Raw genomic sequence first — 16,823 nt, 5'->3', positions numbered from 1 at the left:
TCAAAATACAAATCTTGGATTGTGTTGAGATTGGATTAGGATAAGATAGAAGTGTATTTAATTTTGTATCTAAGTGATAAGGGTGAAGTGTATTTCGTATCCAAAAAAAGAAAAGAAAAGATAGAAGTGTATTAAATACATTTCTATCTTAACATGTGTCAAATTTATGTTAATTAGATATTATTTACGCTATAATCTATATGCTTATATTTTTTGCATAATTTTAAATTACAAAAACTTGCAATCTAAATAATTTATTGATGACATAACTATTGAAGGAAAAAAAAAAAACCAATTGCATTTTCCAAGCAAATTTTCCTTGTTTCAATGAGACGTGTGATGTGTAATACTTTGTTTCAATTTTTCTTTTTCTTTTATTTTTGATGTTCTTTTATGCCGCTCTTCTGTCAGATTTAGATTATCTTAATAGATTCTTGTTGATCAAGTGTTCAATAACCTCAACTCCATTCCTTACAAGCTTCCCATAGCATTGTATCTACACATTACTTTTGCATTGAAAACACAGTCTTAGGGCTGTATTTTCTCATTGCTTCAATTGTCAGATCTAGCTTTCCCTAGTAAACAACGAAAGCATGCCATGTAAACAAATCTGCAACATTTAAAGAGAAAACTTTATAAGATTGCTATAAGTTTAGCTGTTTAAATGCAAAAACCCATTCTAATTGCTCATAAAATCCACGCTGGTATTTTGACCTCTAAAACTCAAGAATATATTATATTTGTATAGGGACAAAATTTAGCTACAAAATTAGTTGTAGCCTAAAGTTACAAACTTATTTAATAAAATAAATATGATTATATATTTTGACAATCTAATAACTGTTGAATTGCATGTTCTTTACACTCTTAACACACATGTCAAATTTTATGTTAATCAGATATTATTTATTGTATAATCTATAAACTTATATTTTATGCATGATTTCAGATTACAAAACTTGCAATTTAAACAATTTATTGATGACATAGCTATAGATTTTTAATTTTCTATATATTTTGCAAGTATGGAGAATATAAGAAAAAGATGTAATCTAATGGTAGATTTATCAAAATTTACATTTAATAAAAAGATATTAAGTAAAATTATACTCTAAAGTTACAACTAATTTTGTAACTAAACTTTATCTTTGAAAGATGAAAATGAGTCTCTTTTTTCTGGTAAGAAAAGTCATTGTGATTTGGATAGAGGGTTAGATGATCTAAAAAGGAAAAGAAGAAAGAAATATGTGATAACTTAGGTAAAGGAAAGTATAACTTACAGAAAGTAGGATACAATTTCCTTTCTTTTTTTTTGACCACTCCACTCATTTTTGTTTCCTTCGTCCTTTCTCTTTATACTTTACAATATCAATTCACTTTCCACTTTCCCATAAAATATAACTTAAAGAAAGTAGGATACAATTTCCTTTCTCTTTTTTGACCATCCCACTCATTTTTGTTTCCTTCGTCCTTTCTCTTTATACTTTACAATATCAATTCACTTTCCACTTTCCCATAAAATATAACTTAAAGAAAGTAGGATACAATTTCCTTTCTCTTTTTTGACCATCCCACTCATTTTTGTTTCCTTCGTCCTTTCTCTTTATACTTTACAATATTAATTCACTTTCCACTTTCCCATAAAATAACTTAAAGAAAGTAGGATACAATTTCCTTTCTCTTTTTTGACCATCCCACTCATTTTTGTTTCCTTCGTCTTTTCTCTTTATACTTTATTTTCTACTTTTTCTTTGTTCTTTTTGACTGCCTTCCTCTTCTTTCCACGCAATGTATTTGTATTTGCATAGGGTGATACTGTTAAGCGGTGGCAGTGGGGGACAGCTGGGAAAGGAAGGATAGGCCATAAAGAATTGGGATGAGGTTATATATATAATTTTTATTTAGTAATTATTTAAAATTTTAGAGGCCATGGCCTATGGCCCAAACGTGGGTGAAATTCCCACTGATCATACAATCCTTATCCAAGATAGTACAAAATATATTCATAATGTACTTGTGCTTAAGATATTATATATATATATATATATATATATGAACAATGATTTAAAATAATGTTTGTGTCATAAAGTTGTACAACTTACTCACGTGACGAGTTGTGAGTAGTAAAGAAGTGACCCTATATGAACCCACCATTACCTTTCTATCACTCACAATTCACAAGCGAATTGTGGCACAAATTATGTCACTTTTATGTGTCACTAACATAGCTCCAATGATATGTGGCCTCACGTGTAACAAATTGGAGTGTTTTGCATTGTGACGTGTGAGTGAGTCAAGACAAGCTATCCTGCTCCTGGACAAGAAAGTATATCATGTTTCTATAATTCCAAGTCAGCAGCTGTTTTGGTGTTTCATCATAACTGACACATGTCCAGAAAAAACCACATCAGCATACTCCACTAGTACAAATAAAAAGACAATATTATCCCTGAAAATTTTTCAAAGCCCGCCACTTTACTGTCAATCTATCCTCCTCTTTCAAAATCTGATCCCAAAAATGAAGCTCCAGAAAATTTTCAAACCCCTCACTTTCTCTCTCTATCTTGCTCTTTCAAATCTAATTCCCAAAATCAACGTTTATGCTTCAATCCTCTCTCTCTCTCTCTCTCTCTCTCTCTCTCACACCCAAACTCCCTTCCACCCACAATTGCCGCTTCTATTTTCTCGTTGCCGCACTGCTTTCCCGCACCTCCGGTTCCGACCACCGCAAATCACCACCCCCACTACCGGTTCTGACCACCTCCAGGTATTCTCTTTTTGTGGGTAATTTTCTCATATTGTTTTCCAAATGAATGGATGGGTCTCATCACAAACTCCCATTTTTACCCATTATATAGATTTGAATGTCTAGATTCGTAATGTAGAGATCCTTTAATGTTATTGGAGCATTTGAAGACTGAAAGTTACAAGTAATTAAACCTAGAATTGTAAGCATAGATTTATATTTCTTCTTACTATCAATTTTTGGTTTATTTTGTTTCCATTATCAGTTATGTTGGACGAAAATCACTTGTTCTGAAAATCTCGTTTGCTCTTTTTCTAGTGTCACCGTTGGTTAGAAGCCGCACCACTTTCTCACTCACCAATTCCGACGCCCAAATACGCAAAGGAGTAATTTTTTTTTAGTCTGTTTCTTTCAGTACTTTTTTACATCATCTTTTTCATTTTGTGTATAAAATCTTGTTTCCATTGGAAAATGAGTGAATGGCAAGCGTTTATAATTGTGTGTGTGTATATATATATATATATAATGCACAATTATAAGCTGTCTTTGTCAAAAAATTTTATATGGGCTTGGCTGAGTTAAGAAATTTAAGAAATTTTTTATACGCTAATGTGGTTTTTTCCGGACATGTGTCAATTATTTATTGGTGATGAAACACCAAAACAGCTGCTGACTTGGAATTACAGAAACATGATATACTTTCTCGTCCTGGACATGGTGATAAGGTGATTTGTCCTTTCCGAAAATCCATAGCCCCATCATACATGTAGTTGTATTTGCATAGGGTGATACTGTTAAGCGGTGGCAGTGGGGGACAGCTGGGTAAGGAAGGATAGGCCATAAAGAATTAGTGTTGGTCCGTATGAACACGTACATTTCTTAAGGTAAATTATTGTTTATCTGCTGAATTACACTGTTATACATCTATATATATAAAATAAAAATTAAAGTATAGTATCTATTGTTGTTACGTTTTAGTTGAGTTATATTTACGACCATTTCACCTACTTATTTTTAATTATTTTTCTCTTCTTTTTTTATTCTTTTTATTTATTTATTAATTTTGTAGTTTACTGTTATATTTTCTATAACTTTTCCTTCTTCTTTTTTTTAACTTTTTTATCTTCTCACTACTATCAACGTTAATATCACTCTTTCTTTATCCCTTCATCTTCTTTTCATTTTGACTATTTTTATCCCCATCCTCTTACTATAAATTTGCTATTTTCTCTCACCCTATACATATTTTATCACATAAAAAGGTTATTACTCTCTCTCTTTCTCATATTTTTCTTTTTCTTTTTCTTTTTTGATATCTTTACTTTATGTTGATGAAATTCAATGTTATTTAGAACTGTACTATTATTCTCCTTCTCTCTCTCAATTTTTCCTTTTTTTGTGTGAATTTATTTATTTTTTAATATTTTATATCTTTACTTTAGGTTGATGAATTTGTGTGTTCTTTAGAACTCTACTTTAGGTTGATGCATACCCCTACAAAAAATAAATATGATTAAATTGTATTTCACACTCCAAACTTTTTGGTTTTGTGTTTTTAAGTTGTTATTTTTCTTTTCTTTTCTATTCTTTAATTGTCAAATGCTATCATATTGCACTATAAAGATAATATATAATAATATAATGTTATTCAATTACATAACATGACTTGGATAATTTGGTGTAACTATATTTTTATTTTGACTATTCTTTTTCAGATCTTATTTTCTATAAATTTATCTAATTCAGGTCTCTTCCAAAAAAAGGTGATTATTCACTTTCTTGATTATTTATTCTTTCTTGCAACTTAACTTCAGGTTGATGAATCATTCTATTTTTTTATGACACTATTTTGGGTTAATATAAGATTTTGTGTGTTTTTGAGTTTTCCATCACAAGCCTTTTTTTCTCCATCTTATAGCTTTTATTTGATTTTTTATTGACATAATACTTAGTTATTTTGAAAGTGAAAATTAAAATTTATATCAAAATACAATCTTGCTATGTATTTGAACATGTTTCTCAGCTATTTAAGTAATATCAAGTTTAATTTTGTGATGAGTTTTGATTATTACGAAATCTCATTTAAGAAATGAGAAATTTGAATAATATAAAGATTTTAGTTGTAAGAAAAAAAAAAAAGAAGGAAAACACAACATACCATAATATAATTTATAATATAATTTAGAAAAATATGGACTACCTCAAAAAGAAATAATTTCAATCAAACACACCTAAAATACTAAGATGATATATATATATATATATATATATATATATATATATATATATATATATATATATATATATATATATATATATATATATATATAGGTAGATAGATGAAAAATAATTTTAAATTTTTTTTTGATTTTTTTAGAGAGAACAAATTATACATCATACCACAATTACAAAGTAATCATATATTCTCACGCATCGCGTGGGTCTGCAACTAGTTTTAATTTAAAAACTAAAACCTTCTAGCATCTCCAATTCGACAGAAATTGAATAGTAGATAACTAAACTTTATTGCCCCTATATCGTCCTACATTGATATGAGATACCTATAACCATGAGGAGATTCTGCACATTGTTATAGAAAGCCCCGCTTGATCTAACAATGTGACCTGAGAATTATTCTATTTTGAAGTACATGGTTTCTGAAATAAGCTACAAAATCATAGATGAGAAACTGTAAATTTTTTTTGAAAGGCAGATAGTGGACAAGAGGAGATGGGGTTTGAAGTTTGAACCACATACATGAGGTATTACAAAAGATGCTATTGCCACTAAACTATCGCTTAAACCCGAGAAAACTATGAAACTTGTCTAGAAAAAATTATATGAGCTTCTTTTTCTCAAAAAAGGTCTTCAGGTGCCATACTTGCAAGCCTGCTACTGATAAACAAACAATAAGGGAAAGAAAACTCAACCATGCCATCCTGTTGTTAGTTGTTTTGTTGAGCACCTGCATTTCTTCTTCTCTGAAATATAAATGATAAACAGAATTGGTTAAAAAGAGATGGATATCCCACTTTTCATAAACTGTAAAAGAAATACGATAAGTTTTCTTACCTTTCACGAAGATAAAACATTTCCTCTTGAATGGAATAACAGTATCATACATCTTCTTCAGTTCAAGTTCCATGAGCTAGCATTTAAAATAATGACAAGAGGATAAGTTCCTATCCATATTGTGAACACAACTTGTTATATCTTATTTTAAAAATTGCAACACAATGATAATTAAATTAATAAAAAATGAACGTCAGAACTAACTATATTTCTAGCATGATTGCTAAGCACAAATGCATGGACTCAAGTCTTGATAGCAGCCAATTTGGGCAAATAATGCATAAGGGTAAAACCCTGCCCAAGTTTAGAGAGACCTCACTAAACTGAGATCAGCAGTGGATAAGACATAATCTCTCTCTCTCTCGTAAGATAGAGACATGAAAATTACCAATTTAGTTTCACTTCCAATCCCAGTAATCAACTATCCAGATAAACCTATTCTCAAAAAAACTATCCAGATAAACCATTTCACCAATAAACAAAAGTGTAGAAAAAAGAGAATCATTGCATGAACTTTTCATGGTAAGAGAAATTGCACAAATAAGAATTGTCTAAGAGTAAGTAGATAACGTTGAGGATATGCAAATGAATTGACTTTGACGCTAACAAGATGCCATCAGAAAAAGAAAAAACACACACACACACCAAGAGGAACAAATTAGTGCAAGAATCACTTATCAAAAAACAAATTAGTGCATAAATACCCAGAGAAAAAAAAAAATTCATATGTTTCACATTGCTAACTTTCGACAGAATGAGCCTTTGTCCTTTTTCATAATGAGCATGTAATAATATCTAATGGTGGCTTTGAACCTTAAACATCATGGTTGATTTGAAGTCTTGCTCGCACTTTGAGTTCCCAGCTGTTTTTGAAACTTGTATCATTGAAAACACCTAAGGGGTGCTACCTATGAAATATATGGTGTTCTAAGCTCTCAAGAGGCTACTTTTTTTTATATCTTTAACTAATTCTTGATCACAAGTTGGATAACTTGTCTAAGGTATTCTATTGTATTCTAACATGTCTAAGGTATAGCAATCACTCTCAAAGTTTAAAATAAGCCGCTGAAATTTTATTGAATTTAATCTCTTTATTTGAAAGTTATTGACTACATAGAGGCCTACATATAGGTTATTGTAGAACCTGTTCCCAGAAAGACTAAGAAATCCTTAATAAAATTTTCCTATAAACAGAACTCCCAATAACAAGGTAAAGTAATTAAGAATTTCTACAACTACTAGAAAAAGGACTCAAAACGTACAATAGGACTCATGGGCCTTGGATACAGCCTATTACAACCCATTCCAGAAAATATTGAAATTACCAGATTACACTTATTATATTAAACTGAAGCAACAACTTTCTAACCTAATTAAACTTAATATTAAGAATGTGTTTGGATTCAAGGCTGCGTTTTGCGTTTTGCGTTTCAAGCTTTTTTTTTTTTTTTTTTTTTTTTCAAGCCGCAGATGTTGACCAGTCCTCCGTGAACAGTGCATTCGTGCACTGTTCATGGACCCACAAATTTCACTTTTCAGCCATTTTTTCATTAAAAATGGGTCCCGCGGTACTATTTACACATTTTAAAATTATTTTGCTACAGTGTTTTCAGTTTTCAGTTTTCAGTTTTCAGCAATAAGTTCTATCCAAACGGACCCTAAGACTCAATAATAACTTAATTAGGCTATGAATGGTGCCAAGAAGGCCCCACATTGAAAATAGATCACAATTCTTGAATCTTGTAGAATTCAATTTTGTTTTTCCTCGAACTCTTGTTGGCTGCATCAATATGTTTTTTCTTATAGACATGGAAATAGTTTACAAGTCATATATAACCAATTTGCTTCAAAGTGGAAATGCTATCTGCCTATCTCTTGTTTGTGCTAAGTGCTTTAGCATCTTCCATTGGCATAATAATGCTAGGAATACCTGAATACTGCATGAAGACTCTCTTATATCTTGTGGATTTTGTGTTTTATTTTCTTGTGCGGGCTCTAAGTTCAAGTGTTCTGCAGGGCCAAAATGGAAGTCATTTTGAACCAAAGCCTGTTCCGCCCCCTCTGCCAAACAAGTGTGACTGGGAAATTGACCCTTCTGAGCTGGACTTCTCAACCTCAGCTATGATCGGGAAGGTGTGATTTTATTTTTCTTGATATTGGTGATAAACAGATTGTATGAGCGCAAGTCATGAAAACTGTTTTAAGGGGTTACACTATGATTTTTTAAGGTTGATTGTTTGAATGTTTTAAACTGGGCACCAGTGATCTGGTGTATTCAAACATCATTACTAGGGTTTTCTGTCTACTATTCTGCAGCCAGAATGCATTTTAATTTTAGTGGTTCTAGAATCTGCATCTGGTTATGGTAAAAATTGGACTGTTTAAACTCCTATATTTTGTAATTGCTATTTTTCTTAGCTGGAAAATGTGATTTAGTACACTAGATTGTGTATGACCATTACAAAAAGAACCATTCTAGGTTATCTTCAGGAGTTAGTATGAAAGATCAATGGAGAATTTATTACCTTTTGTTTTTAGGGATCATGTTATGTCTTATTACATGCTTTCATTCTCCAGTACAAGATGCCACCTATACAATATTCTTGTACTTTATTACCCCTGGCTAGGTAAACTGCTGAGATGATTATCTTCACCGAAACAAAATATAAGGTAGCTTTGATTGTTAGAATGGTTAGTTTCTTTATGCTAATATATTTCCATCTTTATTCTGTAATTTCTCTTATTTGTTTCATGCTGCGGGTCTGTGGTGCCTTGTTAGTTTTAATTTAGTTTGCAACTTAAATAATTCATATGCTGCTGGAAATCTGGATATCAGCACACAGCTCTTGGTGTGTATTACTATTAATATATCTGTCAGATGTATTTCACTGATGATGGCTGATGCTGGCAGGGGTCTTTTGGTGAGATTTTAAAAGCCTGTTGGCGTGGAACACCTGTAGCTGTCAAACGCATTCTTCCATCACTTTCAGATGACAGATTGGTGATGTAAGATACATTTTCTTATAAAATTCCATACAGGGGTGCTGCTTTTTGTTTGCTTTTTTTATTTGCAACGGCATAAGTTGATTGTTTTCAATGAGTAGTATATTATTTCCCTTTTTTTATTTTTTATTTTTTTTTATGGTTTATATATTATGTCCTAACTCCACCAACGTCATACTTTATTATCATATCCTTTCGCATAGCCAATCTCAAGCCTGGTAAAAAAAGAGGGTTTGGTAGGTTGATAGGCATTGTTATGAGCATGAATCTTATTTATATATGAGCTGGGTAGTTCCCAACTAGTGACAAATTTTTAAGGAAAGACATGATTCTTCAAGAGGTAGCTAGGGATATGGCCCTAGATAGGACCAAGTGGCGTAAAAGGATCCATTTATCAGTCGATTAGGGCTTGGTTGAGTTGAGTTGTACTTATGGCTTATTTTATGAAATTGAGTGGGAAATACTTATAAAAAAAAAAAAAAAAAGAACTTTGAAATTGAGTGGGAAATGTGATCAAAACCAAAGTAAAGGATGAAGTTTATATTTTACTTGGACCAAAAAGTTTTTTTTTTTTTTTAAATGATTCACTCAGCATTCTTTCCAGAGTGAGTGTATTGAAATTAAAACGGACCTTCACTTTTCATATATCAAGATTTCTGGAGGGCCACTGTCATTAAGAAAACAATTAATCCTTGTCTCCTATAATCAAATTTTCTTTTTGATCCAGTTTCTTGTTTATAAAAAATGTAAATTGCTTACCTGTTCTTTGCTTTCTAGATTCAGTCAGGACTTCAGGCATGAGGTTAATTTGCTAGTGAAGCTTCGTCACCCTAATATAGTCCAATTTCTTGGAGCTGTCACTGAGAAGAAGCCCTTGATGTTAATTACTGAGTACTTACGAGGGGTATATAAATGCTTTTTTTTTCTTTTTTTTAAAATTAAAAAAAGGGTTAGGATAATAGAATCATAATTGTGTGGTTTGAAGTTCTTGCTAGTGATTTAAAGAATGTACTTATAGAGACACCTTCCTTAATTGTTGCATTCAACTGCTGTTTTAGGGTGATCTCCATCAGTACCTCAAGGAAAAAGGTTCACTTGGTCCTTCAACAGCTATCAACTTTGCATTGGACATTGCTAGGTACTTCAAGTTCTAAATACTTCTGGAAGAATGCCATACCTGAACCCCATTGTTATAGATTGTTGGTAATTGTTGGAGAGATAAATTCCTTGGAGAGACTCCTTGAATAGTTAATATAACATATAGAGACATGCTTAATCCAAAAAGCTTGAGCCCAATGGGTATGAACTCTACTATGTTATATTAATCACTCATTTTTCTCATTATTATTCAATGTGGGACTTCACTTATACGTGTATACCCAACAATTATTGCATCTGTGTTTGTAAATAATTGTTGTACTTAAGTAGAAAAGTCCATTTTAGTTTCTCTTTTTTTTTGAGGTTGTATGAACTAATTTTGTACAGAGAGATACGTATCCAAAACTACACTCGTTAATCACAATTAATTGGGCTGCTATGGATCCTCATCAATTGAAGGGAAGTGGAGAAATGTGGAAAAAAATTATACATGCATGCACACGTGCGAACACGTGTGTGTGTGTTTGTCAGTTGCATTGATTGGAGTTCTGCTTCTGATTAGATCATCCTCTTTTTTGGACATCTGTTTGTGTATTAAACTCAATCTACCTACCATTTGTAATCTGTTGAGACGTATGGTGGTTTCTTGTCCTACCTACTCTAGATGTAATTGTGCAAGTGAGGACACAATTCATGCCCTGTGGTACTGTACTTCTCTGTTGGGTATTTGGAAGGAAGATACCATGTTGATGAAGTTGTTACGGTATAATTTTTGTGGTTTTGATGGTTTGATGAGTATGGTGTTCACTGTGAGGGACCGAATTAATATTGAGCTATTAGCACTGATGTTTTGGTTGATTTGGAGTGATAGAAACGCTGGTAGGCTTAAAGAGCAGAGAGTTGGGTTGCATCGAATCAGGAACAAAGCAAAGGACCTGCTGTCAGACTTTCTTGATGCTAATATCTGTCAAACCCGAGCTGCTTTACCCAGTAGTAGACCAATGCGTTGGTCTCCTCCTGGTACGCAGCAAACCAAAATCAACTTTGATGCCGCTCTCTTCAAAAATTTGGGTTCTGCTGGTTTTGGTATTGTGGTCTGAAACTCTTCGGGTGTAGTCAGTGGGGCTTTATCTCAACGAGTTCCTCTCCCTCTCTCTGCAGCCACGGTTGAAGCGTTGGCTTGTCAAAGGGCTATGGAGTTTGCAAAAGAAGTTGCTGTGTTTGACTGTATTTTCGAAGGTGATGCTAAGGTTCTTATTAAAGCCATTTGTAATGAAGATGTTAGTAATCCTGAGTATGGTCATATTGTTGAGGATATTTTTGTATTAGCTAGGGACTTTCCCTTTAGTTCCTTCACCCATGTCAAAAGATTAGGCAATCAAGTTGCCCACCATTTAGCTAGACGATCTAAGTCCGGCTGTGAGCTACAGGTATGGTTTGATACCGTTCCTGGAGATATAGCTCCCCTAGTTGTCCATGATGCTTTGTGACTCTGTTTCTTGTTGAATGAAGCTTCTGCCTTTCAGGCGGTTATCTCAACAAAAAAAAAAAAAACTCAATCTATCGTTTGTTATCAAAAAAAAGAAAGAAAAGAATTTACAAACTCAAGTGAGTTCAATTGTTATGCTAATCTGATTTCTATTATCTTATGTGGGCAAAGCCATGGCTTATCTTCACAATGAGCCAAACGTCATAATTCACCAGGACCTAAAACCAAGGTGAGTTTATTCTGTTTCAGATTTTGGTGGGCATATTAACTTCTTTATATTTTACTGGTGACTACTAATGTCATGCTCTAATCAGTATTCTAACATATCCTTCCTTGTAATTAGGAGATTATTAGTCTTCACAGGATGAAATGCTGTTTTCCCCAATTGAAGTGGTTACATTTTATTTCTTTTGTTCTGGTTTTCATCATCAAGAACATGTAGCTGGCCTTTGTACCTTCATTTTATTTTACCTGATGAAATATGTTTATAAATTTCAGGAATGTGCTTCTAGTCAGTTCCAGTGCAGACCAGGGCCGGCCCTAGACATTTTGGGGCCTAAGGCGGGTACTAAAAATGAGGCATTTTTTATATTTATACATTAATTAAATTAATGTTTATTTAATATTTTTATATTATAATATATTTCATTTGAAATATATTTTTCGTGCTTTTTGATCCTTTTTGAGACTCAATTAATTTTTTTTTTTTTAAGTTTTTCATATTCAGATGCATATTTTTTAGTAGACATTTCTAATCAAACAATATATTTATAAAGACTAAAATAAAAAATAACTTTCAAGTGTAGAGCAAATGAGAAATAGAACTTAATTTATATATAAAATATTGTTGTAGTTTCACCGAACAATAACAATTTTTTAGCAATCTCAACTTGCATAAATAAAGACTTATTTAATATATTATCACTAACTAAAATAAATAAATATATATATATATATAAACACAATATTAAAATTTTTTTTTAAAAAGCACAAGCATAACAAAAATTTAAGCACAACTGTAACACTAGGCTTATTAATTTATAATACCCACCCACAAAAAAACACAAAACACATCCTATCTATAACCAAAAAAAAAAAAAAAAGAAGCTGAATCATTACAAATACGGCAGAATCATTAAATAAAAAGGGCTGAATCATTTCTCAAAAAAAGAAAAAAAAAAGAGGGCTGAATCATTAAAACAAAAACCAAAACTTGAAGGCCCAAACCGGACCCCAAAACCAAATATTTATAATTAATAACTTATACCTGAACCTGGAGATCAGAACAGAAGATGAAGTGAACGGCTGAAGATCAGAAGATGAAGTGAACGGGCAGAACGGCTGTACTGATGAGGGAGGCGGAGAGCAGATTCAGAGAAAGAAATAAAGAATGAGAGAGGCGGCGAGTCGGCTGTACTGTCACTGATGAGGGAGGCGCCGAATCTGCTCTGTTGCTTGAAGATGAAGTTGCTTGCGTGATTCAAGTGATTCACAGTGGAGTGGAGAGAATGAGAGACAGAGAGAGGCGGAGAGCAGAGAGAAACTGAGAAGGTAAAATTTTTAGGGTTTGAATTGTTTTATTTGTTTTGATTTGTGATTGTTTGATGGTTAATCTCTTAGACTGGATTTGTAGTTTATCTGAATGATTTTTGATTTGTCCAGAGGATAACAATGTTTAACCGGATTTATCAAAATTTTTGTTTTTTGGTTAAAAAGATGTACCAGATTTTGTAATTAATCTGATACTAATTTAAAAGTTGGAGATTTTGGACTAAGCAAGCTCATCAAGGTTCAGAATACTCACGATGTTTACAAAATGACTGGAGAGACTGGAAGTTGTGAGTGTCTCTGATAACTTCTGTATATTGAAATACGATTTATAATACTGAAAACTTAATAATTTTTTCCCTTCTTATGGGTGTGGAAATGAAACAAAAGACCGGTATATGGCTCCTGAAGTTTTCAAGCACCGGAGATATGATAAGAAGGTTGATGTCTTCTCTTTCGCAATGATACTTTATGAGGTAATGCTTGCTTCTGTAAGGATTTGAGATAAGATCTCAAAGTACTTGAAATTGGTTCTAATTCATAATGTTCCCAACTAATCCAGATGCTTGAAGGGGACCCACCACTTGCAAACCTTGAGCCTTATGAAGCAGCAAAATATGTGAGTGAGGGAAACAGGCCTACATTTGGCTCAAAAGGATATACTCCTGAATTGAGAGAGTAAGTTTGTTGTGAAAATTTTAGCAACCACAAAGTTGCTTCTTTTGTCATGCATGCATGGCCGAACTGTGAATCATATTTTTTTCCCTAATAAAATGAATCTAAGATTTTTCTGCTGTATAATCATTAATAATTTGACTCAACAAAGCTTTACCCAAACTAATTTTTAGCTGCACAAATTGTTGTTGTCATCATTCTATTCTGTCTAGGTACACATATTTCCTCTTTTCCTTTCTCTTCTAATTGGTCCATTGACTAATTTTGTTCCATGAGAAAACCATTGTTGCTGATCTTGCATTGTATTGGTACTAACACTAATTCCTGATTGCTTTCATATCTTATTGTCCTTTTTTTCCCAATCCCGACTTGGTATATGCTTTTTAGCTATGTGCAATTGCTTATTCTTTTCTCTTGACATCTACTTGTATGAACTGTGCCTATTTGATCTCTCATTTGGCATAGATAATGATTTAGAGCAAATAACTTTTTGGTAGATTGAAGAAATTCATAAAACCCATTATAGCAAATAATTGTGGATTCTTATCAGCCAAATTGGTTATCTCATGGTCATTAATTATACTATCTTCATAATATTTTCATTAATTTGCATTTGCAATTTCTGATCTTCTTCTTAGACTCTGACACCGTTCTCAGTAGATTTATTTGCCTGTATTCAGCATTTATGTAATCTATTCAACCAAAACCATGTCATGTTGTTCAACATGCATTAGGATGCTGATTTACAATTGGATACTCTGTTATTTTTGAGAAGAAAAGCACTGTTGCTATATTAATAAAAAACTTTCGTAAATATTATCCTAGATATACGCTAGAACTTGAACAATCAGATTGCTAATCTCTTTTCATATTCAATGGTTTTAGATTAACAGAGCAATGTTGGGCCCATGACATGAACCAAAGACCTCCTTTCTTAGACATCCTCAAGAGGCTTGAGAAGATAAAGGAAAATCTACCGAATGACCATCACTGGAACATATTTAATACATAAAAATTCAAGTCCAATGGCATGGTCTGTATGTGGATGATATATTTTTACCATTTCTGCTCCTGTACTCTTCCATTTGAGCAGATGGGGATTGTGAAGGGCCTCAAGTGGGCAATTTGTGAGAGTAATAGCTCTGACTGGTTTTCCAATATTCTGGTCGGATTCTTATCATGAATGGAGCAGGTAATGTTGATTACTTTTCTCAGACTCTAAGACTCGTCATGTTTTGTATTGATCTGAACCAACCTATCCAAGAGTCTTATCCAAATTAGCATATATGTAGAATGTTTCATCCTATGACTGGATTTTCTTCATTTTGTCTTTTATTTGTAATCTGGTCCCGAAGTGTATTTGAGAAAAGAGCAACATATAATTTTTTTCTGGTCTTTAATTGTTCTCTCTCAACAGTTATAGATTAAACCTTTTCAAAGTTACTAGGATCTTTGTGTAAAGGATGGATTTGCAGATTGTGAAGATGTTTATTTTTCTGGACATATGGGCCATTATAAAGATGGTACTGCTGCATGTATTGGTGTACTCGTTTTTGTTTCTTTCATGGGACGAAGAGGATAGGGATGCGCTAGTCAGGCTTGTAGTATTTGAGCTAGCTATTACTGTGATGGCCTGATGGCCAGAGACTTAAATGCGGAATGGGGCCTGGTTATCGTGGGCTAGGACACAGTGTGGACCTATCTGTTGTCTGTGGATTACATGATGATGTGATGCACAACTTTGTGTTCGGGGCTAGCTTATAAGCTAGCTTTTTGTTTTTTAACATTTATATACAACTTTTTAAAATCTTTTTTTTTTCTTCACATTTTCAAAATATAAGTATACTTTAGCTTACTTTAAATAAAAAACTAAATAAGTTGTTCTCAAATAAATATTAAAATTTCTAACCAAGTTCTATTAATTGGCTTTAATAATGCTAAAAGCCTTGTGGCTAAACTTGGTCTCACCCAGAGGGAAAATATGTTTTTGAATGGAATCCCTCCCCCTTATTTGTTATGAAAAAGAAAAAAAAATCACTATTAGTAAATAATTTTAAATTTAATATTTTTTATTAAAAAAAAGGAAAATTAGACTTAACATACATGTGATTAGACCCGTTTTGACTTTGACATATGTGATTTGAAAATTGTTACTTTGCCCTCTTGACATGGTCCCTGTTAGACAACTGTTGCCAACCTTTTCCTTGCCGTTAGAAAAATACATTTTGACACAAAAACATAAAAGAAAACAAATCAAATACCCCTCCAAAAATGCTTCTTCACACCATTTTCATGCACTCGCAAAAGTATGCTCTCATACAATTGCTTGCATTGTGTGCTCACTTTCTTTTGTGAGTCTCTTCCGTATCCCTTTTTGTCTTTGATGAATAGTCTGTATGTGTCTTTGTGGATTAATTTATACACAAAAACAAAACAAAGAATAAGTAGTAGTAGTAATCTAATCCATCTTCATAACAAACACAGTTAATTAATACGCGTCATTCTCTCCTATCCATCAGATCTAGCCTAAGAACAACCCCAGACCTAATGCCTTTTGTCTGAGTTTCTAACCACAAAAAAAAAAAAAAAAGGTCTCCTTTATAATTTTTTTCAAACTCCATTAGTTTTTCCAATCTCAAAAGAAGAAATCGCTTCAGCAAGAGAGTTGATGTGAGATGTGGGCCTATGTTTTTGTCTTCAGATTTTTTTCTTTCAGTGGTTTTATGCTTCAGTGTGAGATGTGGACTATGCAGAGATCTGAAGCAGTGAAACCATTTTTTTTTTTCTATGAGCCAAGGAAAAAATAAAGAAACAAAAGTTGGTGTTTTTATAGTTAGGTATTTAACTAGACACATGGCTGAAATTTAAGAAATGTACATAAGAAATAGTACAAATTTGCAAAAGTCGATCCAATAACATAGATTTTTCCTGTTGATTTGCTCTAAATCTTGTGTCAATGAATCCTAAAAAAAGTGGCGTGATAGTTTTCTTGAGAGGGGTTTGATTTGTTTTCTTTTTATGTTTGTGTTAAAATGTGTTTTTCTAACAGCTACTGGAGAGGTGGGTAACAACTCCTTAAGAGCACTAGCATTGGGGATTGTAAACACCATCCAGTTGCTATTTTACATTCAAAACCTCAAAAATGCTGCTCCATCTAGGTATGGGTTCTTAAAAGATTTTAGAACCTATGAA

General features: G+C 32.6%; 2 protein-coding genes and 1 long non-coding RNA gene across 6 annotated transcripts in view; 1 reads left to right on the top strand and 2 right to left on the bottom strand.

Moving 5' to 3' along the window:
* LOC142626729 (TMV resistance protein N-like) overlaps positions 1 to 16,823 on the bottom strand; it is a 68,421-nt gene that overhangs the window by 34,403 nt on the left and 17,195 nt on the right. The window lies entirely within an intron of this gene.
* LOC142627808 (serine/threonine-protein kinase VIK-like) lies at positions 1,930 to 15,026 on the top strand. The gene is made up of 13 exons (XM_075801707.1): positions 1,930 to 2,010; positions 3,081 to 3,132; positions 3,413 to 3,471; positions 7,835 to 7,951; positions 8,730 to 8,824; positions 9,605 to 9,725; positions 9,880 to 9,968; positions 10,584 to 10,939; positions 11,036 to 11,349; positions 13,147 to 13,246; positions 13,347 to 13,432; positions 13,519 to 13,634; positions 14,517 to 15,026. Exons 1-13 carry the CDS (start codon positions 1,930 to 1,932, stop codon positions 14,641 to 14,643), a joined length of 1,713 nt encoding a protein of 570 aa, XP_075657822.1. The 3' UTR covers positions 14,644 to 15,026.
* On the bottom strand, positions 5,248 to 6,400 carry LOC142626732 (uncharacterized). The gene is made up of 2 exons (XR_012842626.1): positions 5,819 to 6,400; positions 5,248 to 5,727 (listed from the first exon to the last, which is right to left on the bottom strand). It is a non-coding gene; the product is annotated as an uncharacterized LOC142626732 (long non-coding RNA).

The sequence above is a fragment of the Castanea sativa genome, chromosome 3, assembly GCF_040712315.1.
Source record: "Castanea sativa cultivar Marrone di Chiusa Pesio chromosome 3, ASM4071231v1".
In the NCBI taxonomy this organism is placed as follows: Eukaryota; Viridiplantae; Streptophyta; class Magnoliopsida; order Fagales; family Fagaceae; genus Castanea; species Castanea sativa.
The sequence above is the reverse complement of the archived record's forward strand: the minus strand, read 5'-3'. Positions and strand labels throughout refer to the sequence as shown.